Genomic DNA, 17,438 nt, shown 5'->3' with positions numbered 1-17,438 from the left:
ATACGCGTTGTTTGCTTTTTTAAACATTAAAATCGTCCCATCCGTTCAGAAGTTATGACGTTCTAAAGATTCGCGTGAAATTTTTTAATTTAATTCTTAATAACTTTTTAACGAAGCCTCTATCAACAAATTAGTATTCTTAATTTTCATCTTATTTTGGCCTCTAGAATCTCCCATTACAATATTTCCCCCGTTTGTCCAAACATCCTGTATCTGCAAAATGTCAGTACAAAATGTCGTTAAAAAAAAATCACAAAAAAAGGCCGAAAATATAACAGCCTAGGCAGCAATACTCCCTTAATTAGAAATTGTAACACACGAGACCCCTGATCGTCGAACGATGCGAAACAGGTGACTATCGGAGCGAATTTTGATCGTCGTTGAAAAGTCTGTTGGAAATTCGAGGGAGAGGGGTGGGTTTTCGATCGATCCGCCGCATTAATTAACGCTCGGTGCTGGACATTATCGCGGGTTCGCAGATAATCATTATGCAATGCATGCACGGAAATAACGAGCCGATAATTTTGCGCCATTCGAACAAATCTGCGCAAACATGATTAATATTACGAAGCTCGTATCGGATATTCGGTGGACGCTTTATTTCCATCGGTGTTTCAGGCATAATTAACGATAATAAAAAGGAAAAAATCGACCAACGATTCGACGCGTACACCGAAAGAAATCTGTAAATACTTTTATCGGATCCCGTGCGACAAGAAAAGGTCTCTCCTCTCTCTCTCTATTTCTCTCTTCCCGTCTCTTTCTACCTGCAGCTGCAACGACATTGATGATTTATCAGCCGCCAACGGTCGGTGCAATAATTATGCGAGTTATGACCGCGAGGGGAAAATATTCTGCGGGCCGACGAAACGATATCTTAATTCACCTTCGTATAGTAATCGACTGCGTTAATTATTCCGCTTGTACGCTCGGTTAGCCGTGTACCAAAGGCTTTTCGGCCGATCGCGAACATATTTTCTCGCGCGACGTGTTCCAACGATACGGTTACATTGTTGCTGTCAAACACACGCCGCGGAATTGACGACCTCGCGCTGCCAACCGACACTCGTGCTCATGTTATTTCGGTGTTTCGACAATTAGCCAAACGTTACGCTTCCCTGCCTATAAATCCCCCATCCCAGAAGCCGATCGTTCGAACAAACGAGGAATTCGAGACGTGTCCAGTGATTGATCTAGAATTATTCTAACCGATTTCAGGCGATCTGAGACTGCCGGGACCTGGACCAGGACCGGTCAGGTGCACCCTCAGGAAGCACAAGCCGAACCGCAAACCGAGGACACCGTTCACCACGCAACAGCTGCTCTCTCTCGAGAAAAAGTTTCGCGAAAAGCAGTACCTGACCATCGCCGAAAGAGCCGAGTTCTCCTCCTCCCTCCACCTCACGGAAACGCAGGTGAGACTCGCCACGAGCGGCCATTAAGCTCCACTTAACGAACGACGAACAACCGCTAAAAAGATCCCTTCACGCGAGCCTTCTATAGATATTTCACCAAGGAACCTCCAATTTTTGCTATTCTTGCATGGAACGTTCGCGAACGGTACGGCTTCGATTTTCACGAAACTTCGTACACTTATGAAGCAGCCAAAAAGATCGCCGTGACGCCAGTCGCTCGTTAGAATCGCTGCTTTACATACCTGTGACGCGTTTTAGCCGAGCATTCTCGACAGTTGTTTTTCAATAAATTAGTCTAATTTCGAATCGTTCTTCCGGTAAGCTCACGACCGGTTCGACATGCGATCGCTATCGGTAGGCCGCGCGTTTCTATCCAATTTAATCGATTCTAAATTCCGTTCGTTCGTCTTCTGCGCTTCTCGAATGGAGTTGTCGATAGAATAATTCGAGGTGGAATTGCGTTTCCGAGGAGTTTGGAGGCATTTCCTGGCGATAGCCAATTGAACGATCGTTTCGAACGATATAAAAATTTAGTACAACATTGTATCGTTCGATCATGTTAGGGCGTGTAATTAGCAGTTGCAACGCCAGAGGCAGACTAACAAGGAACTTCGATTTTGATGAAACTTCGTGCACTTATGAAGCAGCCAAAAATAATCGACGCGTATTTTTTTTAGCTGTGGTAGCTCGAGTTTAAGGGGTGAAACCACCCCTTGAGGTTTTGGCTCGAAACGGTTATCTCGAAAACGGAAAGATGTACGAAAAAATTGTTTATGGGCGAAGTTAATGGGTTCTTATGTACAATAATATGGGGGTTGAAAAATTTAACGAAATACAATTTGTTTATGAGAAGAAAAAATTTATTAACTTAATTTTTCATTTTGTTGAAATTTTCATAATGACAGAAAATGACGAGCATTTTATTTTAAATTCATTGGTATGAATATTTTAAAATTGCCTCTTTTGCAGATTTTGATGATTTTCTAGTTCTAACTTTGATTTTAATGAAGCACTGTAGGATTGCACTAAATTGTGCAATGTAATTTTTAACTTAAATTTCAAATTTTAAACCGAAAATAATTTTTTCAGAACGATTTGAAATTTGTTAATTTTCTTGGAAAATTTCACACTTTCTCGAATTTTTTTCGCCAAAGTGGATAGGAATTCGAGGGTATGTCTAATGACCAAAAATTATTATAATTTACCCCTATAGCTAAAAATAATTTTTCCAGAACGATTTGAAATTTTTTAATTTTGTCGAAAAGTTTCACACTTTCTCGAATTTTTTTCTTCAAAATGGTTAGGAATTCGGGGTTATGTCTAATGACCAAAAATGATTATAATTTACCCCTATAGCTAAAAATAATTTTTTTATAATGATTTGAAATTTTTTAATTTCGTCGAAAAGTTTCACACATTCTCGAATTTTTTGCTCCGAAATGGTTAGGAATTCGGGGTTATGTCTAAAGATCAAAAATGATTATAATTTACCCCTATAGCTAAAAATAATTTTTTTATAATGATTAGAAATTTTTTAATTTTGTCGAAAAGTTTCACACTTTCTCGAATTTTTTTCTCCAAAGTTGGTAGGAATTTGAGGGTATGTCTATTCACCAAAAATTATCGTAATTGACCCCCGCAACCGAAAATAATTTTTCTAGAACGATTTGAAATATTTTTTTTCGCTGAAAAATTTAGGCACCTACCCCCTGTTGATTTTCCTTAAAAATTCGTTTTTGATTTTTAATAATTTCGCTTGACATCCTACAGAAAAGTTGTCTAATACTTTTTTGTAGATATCTATGAACTCTAGTTCCACCCAAAATTTCAATGTAATCCATTCACTATGCTAGGAGTTATGGTCGTTTGAAAATTGAATCACTTTTATGGGGTTTTTCTCAATTTACGTAGTTAAGAACGAGCTTTCCCAAATATTTTAGAATTTCTACATATTTTACACCAAAATACGCGTTGTTTGGATTTTGAAACATTAAAATCGGCTAATCCGTTCAAAAGTTATGACATTTTAAAGATACGCTTGCGAAATTTCTGACCTGAAATTATATTTTCGATATGGAATTATTTTCTCAAAAATGGTTAGGATTTCGAGGATGTGTGTATTCACTAAAAATGATTGTAATTAATCCTCTCAACCGAAAATAATTTTTTAATAGGGATTTGAAATTTTTTTTTTTGCTGAAAAATTTAGACACCTACCTCCTGTCGATTTTTCTTAAATATTCATTTTTAATTTTTGATCATTTTGTTTGACACCCTACAGAAAAATTGTCTAATACTTTTTTGTAGGTACCTATGATCTCTACTTCAGAAAAATGTTTTAATCAGATATATTCACTATTAGAGGAGTTATGGCTGTTTAAAAATTGGACCATTTGTATGGGGTTTTTCTCATTTTAGGGGGTCAAGGAACAAGTTTTCGAATATTTTTAGAATTTCTACTTATTCTACACTAAAATACGCGTTGATTGCTTTTTTAGACATTAAAATCCTTCAATCCATTCAGAAGTTATGACGTTTTAAAGATATGCATAAAATTTCAGGGAAGTATTTCTGGTCTCACATTAGATTTTGGTTAACAATTTTTTTCTCGAAAATGCGTAGGATTTCGGGGGTATGTCTAATGACCAAAAATAATTATAATTGACCCCTGTAACTACATATAATTTTTTTAGTATGATTCAAAATTTTTTAATTTCATCTAAAAATTTCAGTACCTACTCGAATTTTTTTCTCGAAAATGGGTAATAAAAACAATTAATCTTCTCATTACTGTTAAGAAACTTGTTACATGTTACTGTATAATTTAGTACAAGGCCACAGTGCTTCATTAAAATAAAAGTTAGAATGACTACTTCCATAATAGATGTACGTGCAAGATATAAATCATAAAAATCAGCAAAACTATAAGAGGCAATTTTAAAATATTACATACCAATGGATTTGGAATAAAATGCTCGTAATTTTTTGTCATTATGAAAATTTCAATAAAATGAAAAATAAAGATAATAAATTTTTTCTTCTCATAAACAAATTGTATTTCGTTAAATTTTTCAACCCCCATATTATTGTACATAAGAACCCATTAACCTGGCCCATTAACAATTTTTTCGTACGTCTTTCCGTTTTCGAGATATCCGTTTCGAGCCAAAACCTCAAGGGGTGGTTTCACCCCTTAAACTCGAGCTACCACAGCTAAAAAAAAATACGCGTCGATTATTTTTGGCTGCTTCATAAGTGCACGAAGTTTCATCAAAATCGAAGTTCCTTGTTAGTCTGCCTCTGGCGTTGCAACTGCTAATTACGCGCCCTAACATGATCGAACGATACAATGTTGTACTAAATTTTTATATCGTTCGAAACGATCGTTCAATTGGCTATCGCCAGGAAATGCCTCCAAACTCCTCGGAAACGCAATTCCACCTCGAATTATTCTATCGACAACTCCATTCGAGAAGCGCAGAAGACGAACGAACGGAATTTAGAATCGATTAAATTGGATAGAAACGCGCGGCCTACCGATAGCGATCGCATGTCGAACCGGTCGTGAGCTTACCGGAAGAACGATTCGAAATTAGACTAATTTATTGAAAAACATCCCGTCGAGAATGCTCGGCTAAAATGCGTCACAAGTATGTAAAGCAGCGATTCTAACGAGCGACTGGCGTCACGGCGATCTGTTATTCCATGGCCGCGCAATCGGATCGAGCCTCGCGTGGTCGTAGGTAGCTATTTATTGTTCTAAAACGTCCCGACAAATATGTAAATAGTTCCGAAGATTATTTTAAATATTCGTTCGTTGTGCACGATTAAAAACGTGTACCGATAAACTGTCGAGCGTGTCCGATCTTGAAATTCTGGATCTACTTGGTGCGCGCTGGCGGAGCCGTTTATAGCGAGACGCTAATTTAATTAATAGCGTAAACGAGATATTCTCACGGGTACCGTTCATTGCCGGCTGCTTAACGCGCGGACGATAAAAAAAATTTATCGAACTCGGGGCGTTTCGCGGCAATAAAAGTAACGGAACGTTAGGGACACGACGTGGCTGGACATACGTTCTAACCTGACACGTGTAATAGCCGAAATGACCGTCGCGATGCGGCTATTATCGTGCAGTTAGCGTGTCCAGATACACTTTGCGCATTCATTACAATGCATCAGGCGAAATGAAGCTTCGTCGTATTCATTTGCTTAGATAAGCTACGATCGTCCAGCCATCTCCCCGTGTCCTCGTTGCCAGCCCGAAACACCCTGGTCCCGCCACGCTCCGCGTTCCTTTCATTATTCACTCGCGACCAAGAGCTATGTCGCGATTTAGGCTCCGATATTCACGCCGGGGGCCGTTCCTGGAAATACCTTGCAATACCTCCAACATCGATCGACAATCCATCGAGAAAACACCCCTTATTCTAACAGAGATACTCCAAGATCGAAACTTTTCAACCCCTTTGCACTGGGAGACTATTTATCGATATGAAGCAAATTAAATTTTCCGATGTGATTTCTAAAAATGAACAACTATTCTTCTTTCTACAAACATGGACGTGAATACTTATAATTTAAATTTTATTTATATTTCGAGATTCATTAAAAAGTATTTGTTTCCAAGTTGAATGTTAGTTCAGGTTGTGTAAATAAAGTTATGTTGGTTCTAATCACAAAACACTCCTTATTCTAACAGAGATACTCCAAGATCGAAGCTTTTCAACCCTTTGCACTGGGAGAATATTTATCGATATGAAGCAAATTAAATTTTCCGATGTGATTTCTAAAAATAACAAACATGAACGTGAATACCTATAATTTAAATTTTGTTTATATGTCGAGATTCATTAAAAAGTTATTGTTCTCAAATTGAATGTTAGTTCAGGTTGTGTAAGTAAAGTTATGTTGGTTCTAATCAGAAAATTCCCCTTATTCTACCAGAGATACTCCATGATCGAAATTTTCAACCCTTTGCACTCTGAAACTATTTATTGATATGAAGCAAATTAAATTTTCCGATGTGATTTCTAAAAATGAACAACTATTCTTCTTTCCAAAAACATGTACATGAATACCTATAATTTAAATTTTATTTATATGTCGAGATTCATTGAAAAGTTTTTGTTCTCAAATTGAATGTTAGTTCAGATTGTGTAAATAAAGTTATGTTGGTTCTAATCAGAAAACTCCCCTTATTCTACTCGAGATACTCCAAGATCGAAACATTTCAACCCTTTGCACTCTGAGACTATTTATCGATATGAACCAAATTAAATTTTCCGATGTGATTTCTAAAAATAACATGTACATGAATACCTATAATTTAAATTTTGTTTATATGTCGAGGTTCATTAAAAAGTTATTGTTCTCAAATTGAATGTTAGTTCAGGTTGTGTAAATAAAGTTATGTTGGTTCTAATCAGAAAACTCCCCTTATTCTACTCGAGATACTCCAAAATCGAAACTTTTCAACCCTTTGCACTCTGAGAATATTTATCGATATGAACCAACTTGAATTTTCCGATGTGATTTCTAAAAATAAACAAGTATTCTTCTTTCCACGAACATGTACGTGAATACCTGTAATTTAAACTTTATTTATACAGGGTGTGAGGCCACCCCTGGGAAAAATTTTAATGGGGGTTTCTAGTGGCCAAAATAAGACGAAAATCAAGAATACCAATTTGTTGATGGAGGCTGTGTTAGAAAGTTATTAAATTCAAAAATTTCAAATCGTTCTGGAAAAATTATTTTTGGTTGCGGACCTGAATTAAAAATTATATTTAATTACAGGGGTCAATTACGATCATTTTTGGTCATTATACATACCCTCGAAATCTTATGCATTTTCGAGAAAAAAATTGTTTACCGAAAATCTAATGTGAGGCCAGAAATGTTTTTCTGAAATTTCATACGAATCTTTAAAATGCTATAACTCTTGAACGGATTGACGAATTTTAACGTTTAAAAAAGCAATCAACGCGTATTTTACTATAGAATATGTAGATATTCCAAAAACTTTGAAAAACCTCGTCCTTAACCCCGTAAACTGAAAAAAAAACCCATAAAAGTGGTCCAATTTTCAAACGACTATAACTCCTATCATAGTGAATGGATTTCATTGAAATTTTTCTCTGAACTAGAGCTCATGGGTACCTACAAAAAAGTATTAAACAAAATTTTCGTACAGCGTCAAACAAATTTATTAAAAATAAAAAACTAGTTTCGAAGAAAAATCGACAGGGGGTAAGTGCCTAAATTTTTCCGCGAAAATAAAAAATTTCAAATCATTCTGAAAAAATTATTTCTAATTACGGGGGTCAATTACAATCATTTTTGGTGAATAGACATAATCCCAAAATCCTACCCACATTCGAGAAAAAAATTTCAGTATGGGTCAAATTTTTCGATGAAAAAGAAAAATTGTAAATCGTTCTGAAAAAATTATTTTCGGTTTCCAGAGTCAATTACAATAATTTTTAGTCATTAGACATACCCTCGAAATCCTACCCACATTCCAGAAAAAAATTCGAGTAGGGGACAAATATTTCGACAAAACTAAAAAATTTCAAATCATACTAAAAAAATTATATTTAGTTACAGAGGGCAATTACGATCATTCTTGGTCATTATACATAACCTCGAAATCCTAAGCATTTTCGAGAAAAAAATTCCTGACCGAAAATCTAAATGTGAGACCAGAAATGCACCCCCGAAATTTCATGCAAATCTTTAAAATGTCATAACTTCTGAACGGATTGGGGGATTTTAAAGTTTAAAAAAGCAATCAACGCGTATTTTAGTGAAGAATATGTAGAAATTCTAAAAATATTGAAAAAGTTGATCCTTGACTCCGTAAAATACGAAAAACTCCATAAAAGTGGTCCAATTTTCAAATAGCCATAACTTCTACAATACTCAATATATTTCAATGAAACTTTTTTCTGAAGTAGAGCTCATAGGTGCCTACAAAAAAGTACTAAACAACTTTTCCATACAGCGCCAAACAAATTTATTAAAAATAAAAAACGAATTTTTAAGAAAAATCGACAGGTGTCAAAACTTTTCAGTGAAAAAAAAAAATTTCAAATCGTTCTGAAAAAATTATTTTCTGTTTCCAGAGTCAATTACAATAATTTTTAGTCATTAGACATACCCTCGAAATCCTATCCACTTTCTAGAAAAAAATTCGAGGTATTAAATTTTTCAACGAAAAAAAAAATTTCAAATCGTTCTGCAAAAATTATTGTCGATTTCCAGAGTCAATTACAATAATTTTTGATCATTAAACATACCCTCGTAATCCTACTCACTTTCTATAAAAAAATTCGATTTTTTAACGACGCCTCCATCAACAAATTGGTATTTCGTACAAGTGAACACCCTGTATATTTTCTAAATTAAATTTCTATCATTCTAAATGACACTCCGATCTAGCTATGGTACGTATAATGTTTGCAGTGCAAAGAGTTAAATATCTTCTTCCCTAAAGTTCGCTAAAAATTTAAGCAAACAGAGATCGAAAATTGTTTAAAGGGGTATTCGTTGGGGTATAAGAGATTTTAATTCGCGCGCGTGTGGAAAATTGTGCGCGAGCTGTGTAACGCGTTAGTTTTGCGACCGTGAAAAACAGGAAGCGTAGAAAAAGCCAGCACGGAATACCGCGTAGCGTCTTTCCTCCGAGAGAACCAGCAACAATTTGATCGCTCATTGTCACGCGAAGGGAGATTTCTACTTTCTAAGCGACGAGTATCCTCCCGTCCGCGTTACATACGCGCCCGACAATGCGTCTGATTTATTAAGAAGCCGGCGATTTATATCGTTTTTTACCATCTACATTTTTATTTGCCCTCACTCCCGCGTACGTTGCTGCCGATTTTAGCGATCAGATTACGGCTCCTTGAACTCGTTACGCGTGCTACGGGGTGCTTAATGCTAATTCCACGGGCAGCCGCGTAATCAGCGGGCATTACGCGCGATAAAAATAACGCTACCGAGGATGATAATGATAGCAATAGGCAAATAGATGTCAGTACACGGTGTACGTCTGTCGATAGTAACGCTTCGACGATCGACGGGAACAATCTATGTACAAGCAACAGAGAACTTGAAGCAAATTAATTCCGTATTAATCCACGCTCAAATCTCGTTTTCCAAATGTATACAAACGGGGGGGGGAATAAAGGCGGAAAGAGAATTGTTATTACACGCGATGCATCTTGCAAAATTGATCGTGAAACGTAGAAAGTAAATCGTATTATGTAATCTATTATAATTGCAGAGCACTCTTACGAGACTCGGTGCTTTTGCTTTCGACGATCAATATTAATAAAAGCAATTAGCCAGGAAATCCCAGCATAGAGGCGCCGATTAATCGCGCGATTTCCAAAGGGGAAATCGCCGCGTCTGTTCAAACAGAAAATCGGCCAGTGAGCAAACGCAATTACCGGGCGAGAAACCGTTTGCCCGCGGCTGAGCAAAATTCGAGACGCGTAACGCATACAGAAGCGATTTTTCCGCGATCGACGTCGGATTCCTGGCTCGGTTGGATCGTTGCTTTCACCAATTTGAGGCGGCTAATTACGCGCTAAATAGCCCCGTCGGCTGCCCCCACCGTAACCGGCCATTTTCTCCGCTCGCTGTTCGCCGATCGCGCGCGTCCCTCGTTAGACCGTTTACGTACGGCTGATCGATAGCGTAATTATTTAATTACGCTGCCCGTATCGATGGCCCCCCGTCGCCGACGATGCACGACGGTTTTCTGCTCCGATCCGCGCGAATGATTCCATCGATGCTGATCGCCGTGACGATATCCGGCGAAAGTCGATTCGGGATCAAGAGCGTGACAATGCCTCGCGTTTGAGAAGCGCGATCCTATCGCGAGCCTATTTAGCCTTGTCTAAACACCCAATGGGATTGTTGCGAAATCCACCAAAGATAGTCATGTAAATGGCCTGTTTTTCAAGAATTTTTTTCTTAAAAATGTAATGCATAAATTGATTTAAAATTTGAGCTATCAATTATTAATATTATAATATAGCATGAGTATATTTTGAACTGTAATTGTTAATAAGAACGGTACAATGGTGGCTCGAAAATGACATTTTGTAAATGCACCGTGCAGCGTACAGGTTTCAAAAATGATCTGAAACCCAAAAAATTAAAATCGATTGTTTAGTTTATGGAAGAACGCTCATTTTATTAGAATTTGCAAAATTCCAAAAATGGCGAAGTCTTGAAGAAAAGAATTGTTATTGCGAATTTAGATTGATAATATCAGTGTTTTGAATAAAAAAATGAAAAATCGGGGCTCGTCATTCTGTGGCCAATTATTCATAGAATATTTGTGCCAAGTTTCATGAAAATCGAGTAATTAGTTTTTGAGCTACGTTGCACGGCATGCGAAATTTTGCGTTTCAAGAAAAACGGGTTTAAGGGGGGAACCTGAAAATGGCCTGTTTTTCAAGAATTTTTTCTTAAAAATGTAATGCATAAATTGATTTAAAATTTGAGGTATCATTTAATAATATTATAATGTAACATGAGTATTTTTTTTTGAACTGTAATTGTTAATAAGAACGGTACAATGGTGGCTCGAAAATGACATTTTAAAAATGCACCGTGCAGCGTACAGGTTTCAAAAATGATCTGAAACCCAAAAAATTAAAATCGATTGTTTAGTTTATGGAAGAACGCTCATTTTATTAAAATTTGCAAAATTGCAAAAATGGCGAAGTCTTGAAGAAAAGAATTGTTATTACGAATTTAGATTGTTAATATCAGCTTTTTCAATAAAAAAATAAAAAATAGGGGCTCGTCAAGCTGAGGCCAATTATTTATAGAATATTTGTGCCAAGTTTCATGAAAATCGAGTAATTAGTTTTTGAGCTACGTTGCACAGCGTAGGAAATTTTGCGTTTCGAGAAAAACGCGTTTAAGGGGGGAACCTGAAAAAGGCCTGTTTTTCAAGAATTTTTTGTGAAAAATGTAATGCATAAATTGATTTAAAATTTGAGCTATCAATTATTAATATTACAATGTAACATGAGTATTTTTTTTAATAAGTAATTGTTAATAAGAACGGCACAATGGCGGCTCGAAAATGACATTTTGTAAATGCACCGTGCAGCGTACAGGTTTCAAAAATGATCTGAAACCCAAAAAATTAAAATCGATTGTTTAGTTTATGAAAGAATGCTCATTTTATTAAAATTTGCAAAATTGCAAAAATGACGAAGTCTCGAAGAAAAGAATTGTTATTACGAATTTAGATTGTTAATATCAGTGTTTTGAATAAAAAAATGAAAAATCGGGGCTCGTCATTCTGTGGCCAATTATTCATAGAATATTTGTGCCAAGTTTCATGAAGATCGAGTGATTAGTTTTTGAGCTCTGTTGCACGGCATGCGAAATTTTGCGTTTCAAGAAAAACGGGTTTAAGGGAGGAACCTGTAAATGGCCTGTTTTTCAAGAATTTTTTCTTAAAAATGTAATGCATAAATTGATTTAAAATTACAGCTATCAATTATTAATATTATAACGTAACATGAGTATTTTTTTTTTGAACTGTAATTGTTAATAAGAACGGTACAATGGCGGCTCGAAAATGACATTTTGTAAATGCACCGTGCAGCGTACAGGTTTCAAAAATGATCTGAAACCCAAAAAATTAAAATCGATTGTTTAGTTTAATGAAGAATGCTCATTTTATTAAAATTTGCAAAATTGCAAAAATGGCGAAGTCTTGAAGAAAAGAACAATTGTTAATATCAGTGTTTTGAATAAAAAAATGAAAAATCGGGGCTCGTCATGCTGAGGCCAATTATTTATAGAATATTTGTGCCAAGTTTCATGAAAATCGAGTGATTAGTTTTTGAGCTTTGTTGCACGGCGTGCGAAATTTTGCGTTTCGAGAAAACCGCATTTAAGGAGGGAACCTGAAAAAGGCCTGTTTTTCAAGAATTTTTTGTGAAAAATGTAATGCATAAATTGATTCAAAATTTGAGGTATCATTTAATAATATTACAATGTAGCATGAGTATTTTTTTTGAACTATAATTGTTAATAAGAACGGTAAAATGACGGCTTGAAAATGGCATTTTGTAAATGCGCCGTACAGGTTTCAACAATCGTCCGAAACCAAAAAATTAAAATCGATTGTTTAGTTTATGGAAGAACGCTCATTTTATTAAAATTTGCAAAATTGCAAAAATGGCGAAGTCTTGAAGAAAAGAACAATTATTAATATCAGTGTTTTAAATAAAAAAATAAAAAATAGAGGCTCGTCAAGCTGAGGCCAATTATTTATAGAATATTTGTGCCAAGTTTCATGAAGATCGAGTTTAAAAACATTAGTTTTTGAGCTTCGTTGCACGGCGTTGAAATTTTGTGTTTCGTGAAAACCGCATTTAAGGAGGGAAACTGAAAAAGGCCTGTTTTTCAAGAATTTTTTGTGAAAAATGTAATGCATAAATTGATTCAAAATTTGAGGTATCATTTAATAATATTACAATGTAGCATGAGTATTTTTTTTGAACTATAATTGTTAATAAGAACGGTAAAATGACGGCTTGAAAATGGCATTTTGTAAATACGCCGACAAGGTTTCAAAAATGATCCGAAACCCAAAAAATTAAAATCGATTCTTTAGTGTATGGAAGAACGCTCAGCATGACGGTCTTCTTTTATTAAAATTTGCAAAATTGCAAAAATGGCAAAGTTTTGAAGAAAAGGATTTTTTTTTATGAACAATTGTTAATATCAGTGTTTTAAATAAAAAAATAAAAAATCGGGACTCGGCATTCTGTGGCCAATTATTCATAGAATATTTGTGCCAAGTTTCATGAAGATCGAATTTTGCGTTTCGAGAAAAACGCGTTTAAGGGAGTATTGCTATCTAGACTGTCATTTCTTTGGCCTTTCTTTGTAATTTTTTTTTTAACGACAGGTAGGTTGTTTTGTACTGACATTTTGCAGAAATATTCATTCGTCTTATAGGTATGTTCAGTATTTTTTCCATCAAAAACTATTAAAAATTGCGAGAGTTATAGCTTTTTGTTTAAAAAAACGCATTTAAACTGGCTTATATGATAGATCAAGATCTAGCAAACCGATTGACTTCAAATTTGGAGAGAATATTCAGCAGACACGCCATCTATAGCTGAAACTAGAGATTTAAAAAAATATTGAGTTTTACTATTTTCTTTAATACGCTAGAGACAAGGGAACGATTAAAAAATAGAAATTCGAAACCTTCGAAACCTTCTCTATGAAGATACTTGAGCCACTAAATAAGAAGTTATAATTTCCACAATTTTTAATATTTTTCCACGAAAAAAATATCGTACATGCTTATAAGATGAATAAATACATCAACAAAGTCTCGATACAAAACAGCCTATCTATCATTAAAGAAAAAAAATCACAAAAAGGGCCGTGAAATTGAGAGTCTAGGCAGCAATACCTCGTTAAGATTCTTTGGAAAGATCTAAAGAAACGGTCCCGTTTGTCGTGTTTCAGGTGAAAATCTGGTTCCAGAACAGGAGGGCGAAGGCGAAGCGGTTGCAGGAGGCGGAAATCGAGAAGCTCAGGTTGTCCGCGAGGCCGCTGTTGCACCCGAGTTTCGGCTCGGGCCTCATGTTCTCCGGAGTGGGGCCCCCTGGAACACCTGGAGTGCCTCCCTTCATCGCGGCGGCCATGGCTAGGCACACCGCGGCAGCCATGTTCATGGGGCCCCCTGGACACAGGCCTTAATAAGGCAGACTCGAGCCGCGCGAGCTCGAGTCGCTCGCATCCTGGCTAGCCTATCTCTTCAGCCCGGACAAACGCGTCGTTGTGATCCCTATGTCCAATTCGGATCCAAACAATAATCCACCGGATGTTGGACAACCGACCAAAGACGACTTCTTGGAGCCATTTTCCATTCGAGGCGAGACGACGATGATGGCTTCGAGGCTCACCGCATGGACAGTGAAAAGAAAGTTCAACCAAGTGTCAATGAACAGTAGGATCTAAGACTCGAAACTACGGAATGGTCGCACAGTGTGTCGCGATCCGTCGAAAAAATTACTTCCTATCGAATCGTTAACATTTCACGATTAAATTCCCCCCAGTGTCGCAGATTATCGTGCTGATTTAATCGTAGAAAAGGATCGTCGAACGACGCACTGTGCACTCGGAACCATCGTCGTCTGGGATCCCAGAACGGACAGAAACTTCTCCGCTGTACGACGATGACTGAAAGAGTCTCTTTATTTGTCCGCGACGAAACGCGACAGCATTTAGAAGGCATTTCAAGGCGTTGATCTCAAGGGAAACCGGCGAAACCGATGTACATATTGTAAATAGACGCCTTAACGCGAGTAGATCGTAAATGTACCTATGTATATACGCGTGTACAGGACGTTCGATTTCCGCGCGGGGAAATATCTGATCCGCGACGATCGACGGGAGACGAATAAAAAAATTAAACCACGATAGGATCGAATCGTGGCATCTTAATTAACGCGTCCCTTCGGCGCGTTTATCTTCGGGAAAATCGACGAGCGAGGATTATCCGCTGCACGACGGCCAGAATTCTGCGTCGAAGTCGTTCGTTCGCCGCTCGAAGTTTCGCCTTTGATTCGATTGCCGGAAATCCGCGCGTCTCCGGGCAACAGCTATGTCGGACAGTCTTATTTTAAGTGTACGAATATGAAAGTCAAAGGAATCTGTATATAAGTGTGCGTGTGCCCCGGGTGAAGAGAAATGTAAATTCTGTACTTATGTGTGCCCGCGATCGATCGAGGGAAACGGTGGTACCGCCACGAGAGTGAAGCTAATGCTGGAAACGCGACGAGGTCCCGGATGTACCTAAGCGACCCTGTATAAATGTAACATGATATAATTTATCCATGGAAGTATACCATAGCAAAATAAAAGTGATTTCAGTATTTACGACCGATTGTACACGTTATTCCATCCAGGGAGGATCTCCGTATGATTTTTTTTTTTTTAAACAGCTACGAAGGTACGAGAATACAGGGTGTTCGGCCAACTTTGGGAAAAACTGGGAAAATGGAGGATTCTAGAGGCCAAAATAAGACGAAAATCAAGAATACTAATTTGTTGATTGAGGCTTCGTTAAAAAGTTATTAACGTTTGAATTTCCGCGCGTACTGAATTTTTTTCTAGAAAATGGGTAGGATTTCGGGGGTAGGTCTATTCACCAAAAATTATTGTAATTGACCCCAGCAAACGAAAATAATTTTTCCAGAACGATTTGAAATTTTTTAATTTTGTCGAAAAATTTAGGCACCTTCTCGAATTTTTTTCTCGAAACTGCATAGAATTTCGGGGGTATGTGTAATGACAAAAATTATTGTAATTGACCTCAGCAAACGAAAATAATTTTTCCAGAACGATTTGAAATTTTTGAATTCCATCGAAAAATTTTTCACACCTTCTCGAATTTTTTTCTAGAAAATGGGTAGGATTTCGAGGGTATGTCTAATGACCCAAAATGATTATAATTTACCCCTATAGCTAACAATAATTTTTTTATAATGATGTGAAATTTTTTAATTTTGTCGAAAAATTTGTCCATTTACGCAATTTTTTTTCTCCAAAATGGTTAGAATTTCGGGATTATGTCTAATGACCAAAAATGATTATAATTTACCCATATAGCTAAAAATAATTTTTTTATAATGATTTGAAATTTTTTAATTTTCTCGAAAAATTTCACACCCTACCCTTTGTCGATTTCTCTTAAAAATTCGTTTTTCATTTTTAGTAATTTTGTTTGACGCCCTATAGAAACGTTGTCTAATACCTTTTAGTAGGTACCTATGAGCTCTAATTTAGAAAAAAGTTTCAATGAAATCGATTCACTATGCTAGGAGTTATGGTCGTTTGAAAATTGGACCACTTTTATGGGGTTTTACTCAGTTTACGGGGTTTAGGACAACCATTTCCAAATTTTTTAGAATTTCTACATATTCTACAGTAAAATACGCGTCGTTTGCTTTTTTAAACGTTAAAATTCGTCAATCCGTTCAAGAGTTATAGCATTTTAAAGATTCGTATGAAATTTCAGAAAAACATTTCTGGCCTCACATTACATTTTCAGTAAGGAATTTTTTTCTCGAAACTGAGTAAGATTTCGGGGGTATGTCTATTGACCAAAAATGATTGTAATCAACACCTGCAACTAAAAATAATTTTTCCAGAACAATTTGAAATTTTCTATTTTTGCGGAAAAAATTAGACACCTACCTTCTGTCGATTTTCTTCAAAACTAAATTTACATTTTTAATAAATTTGTTTCACGCTGTATGGAAATTTTGTTTAATACTTTTTTGTAGGTACCTACGAGCTCTAGTTCAGAAAAAAGTTTCACTGAAATATATTCACTATTGCAGGAGTTATGGTCGTTTGAAAATTGAACCACTTTTATGGGGTTTTTCTTAGTTTACGGGGTTAAGAACGAACTTTTCCAAAGTTTTTAGAATTTCTACATATTCTTCATTAAAATACGCGTCATTTGCTTTTTTAAACATTAAAATCCCTCAATCCGTTTCAAAGTTATGACATTTTAAAGATTCGCATTTTTGCGAGCAACATTTCTGGGGCCATAAATTACATTTTCGATTAGGAATTTTTTTCTCGAAAACGCGCAGGATTTCGGTGGTATGTGTAATGACCAAAAATGATTGTAATTGAACCCTGCAAACGAAAATAATTTTTCTAGAACAATTTGAAATTCTTTTTCTTTCGTCGAAAAATTTCAGCACCTTCCCCCTGTTGAATTTTTTCAAAACTAGTTTTTCATTTTTAATAAATTTGTTTGACGCTGTACGGAAATTTTGTTTAATACTTTATTGTAGGTACCTACGAGCTCTAGTTCAGAAAAAAGTTTCACTGAAATATATTCACTATTGCAGGAGTTATGGTCATTTGAAAATTGGACCACTTTTATGGGGTTTTTCTTAGTTTACGGGGTTAAGAACGAACTTTTCCAAAGTTTTTAGAATTTCT

General features: G+C 36.1%; 1 protein-coding gene across 2 annotated transcripts in view; it reads left to right on the top strand.

Annotated features, from left to right (window-relative positions):
- The window catches only part of Msx (homeobox protein Msx), a 39,669-nt gene extending 24,172 nt beyond the window's left edge, over positions 1-15,497 (top strand). Inside the window, exons 2-3 of one of the 2 annotated variants that reach the window (XM_076779274.1) lie at positions 1,219-1,415; positions 13,964-15,497. In XM_076779274.1, coding sequence (XP_076635389.1) covers positions 1,219-1,415; positions 13,964-14,125 — 359 coding nt within the window. In that variant the 3' untranslated portion in view covers positions 14,126-15,497. Of the gene's footprint in view, positions 1-1,218; positions 1,416-13,940 lie in introns of both variants that reach the window. The other variant, XM_076779273.1, reaches the window with a different exon arrangement.
- Positions 15,498-17,438: the final 1,941 nt, after the last annotated feature.

This window comes from Colletes latitarsis, chromosome 12 (genome assembly GCF_051014445.1).
Source record: "Colletes latitarsis isolate SP2378_abdomen chromosome 12, iyColLati1, whole genome shotgun sequence".
Classification (NCBI taxonomy): Eukaryota; Metazoa; Arthropoda; class Insecta; order Hymenoptera; family Colletidae; genus Colletes; species Colletes latitarsis.
Note: the sequence above shows the minus strand (reverse complement) of the source record. Positions and strands in the feature narration are given on the sequence as shown.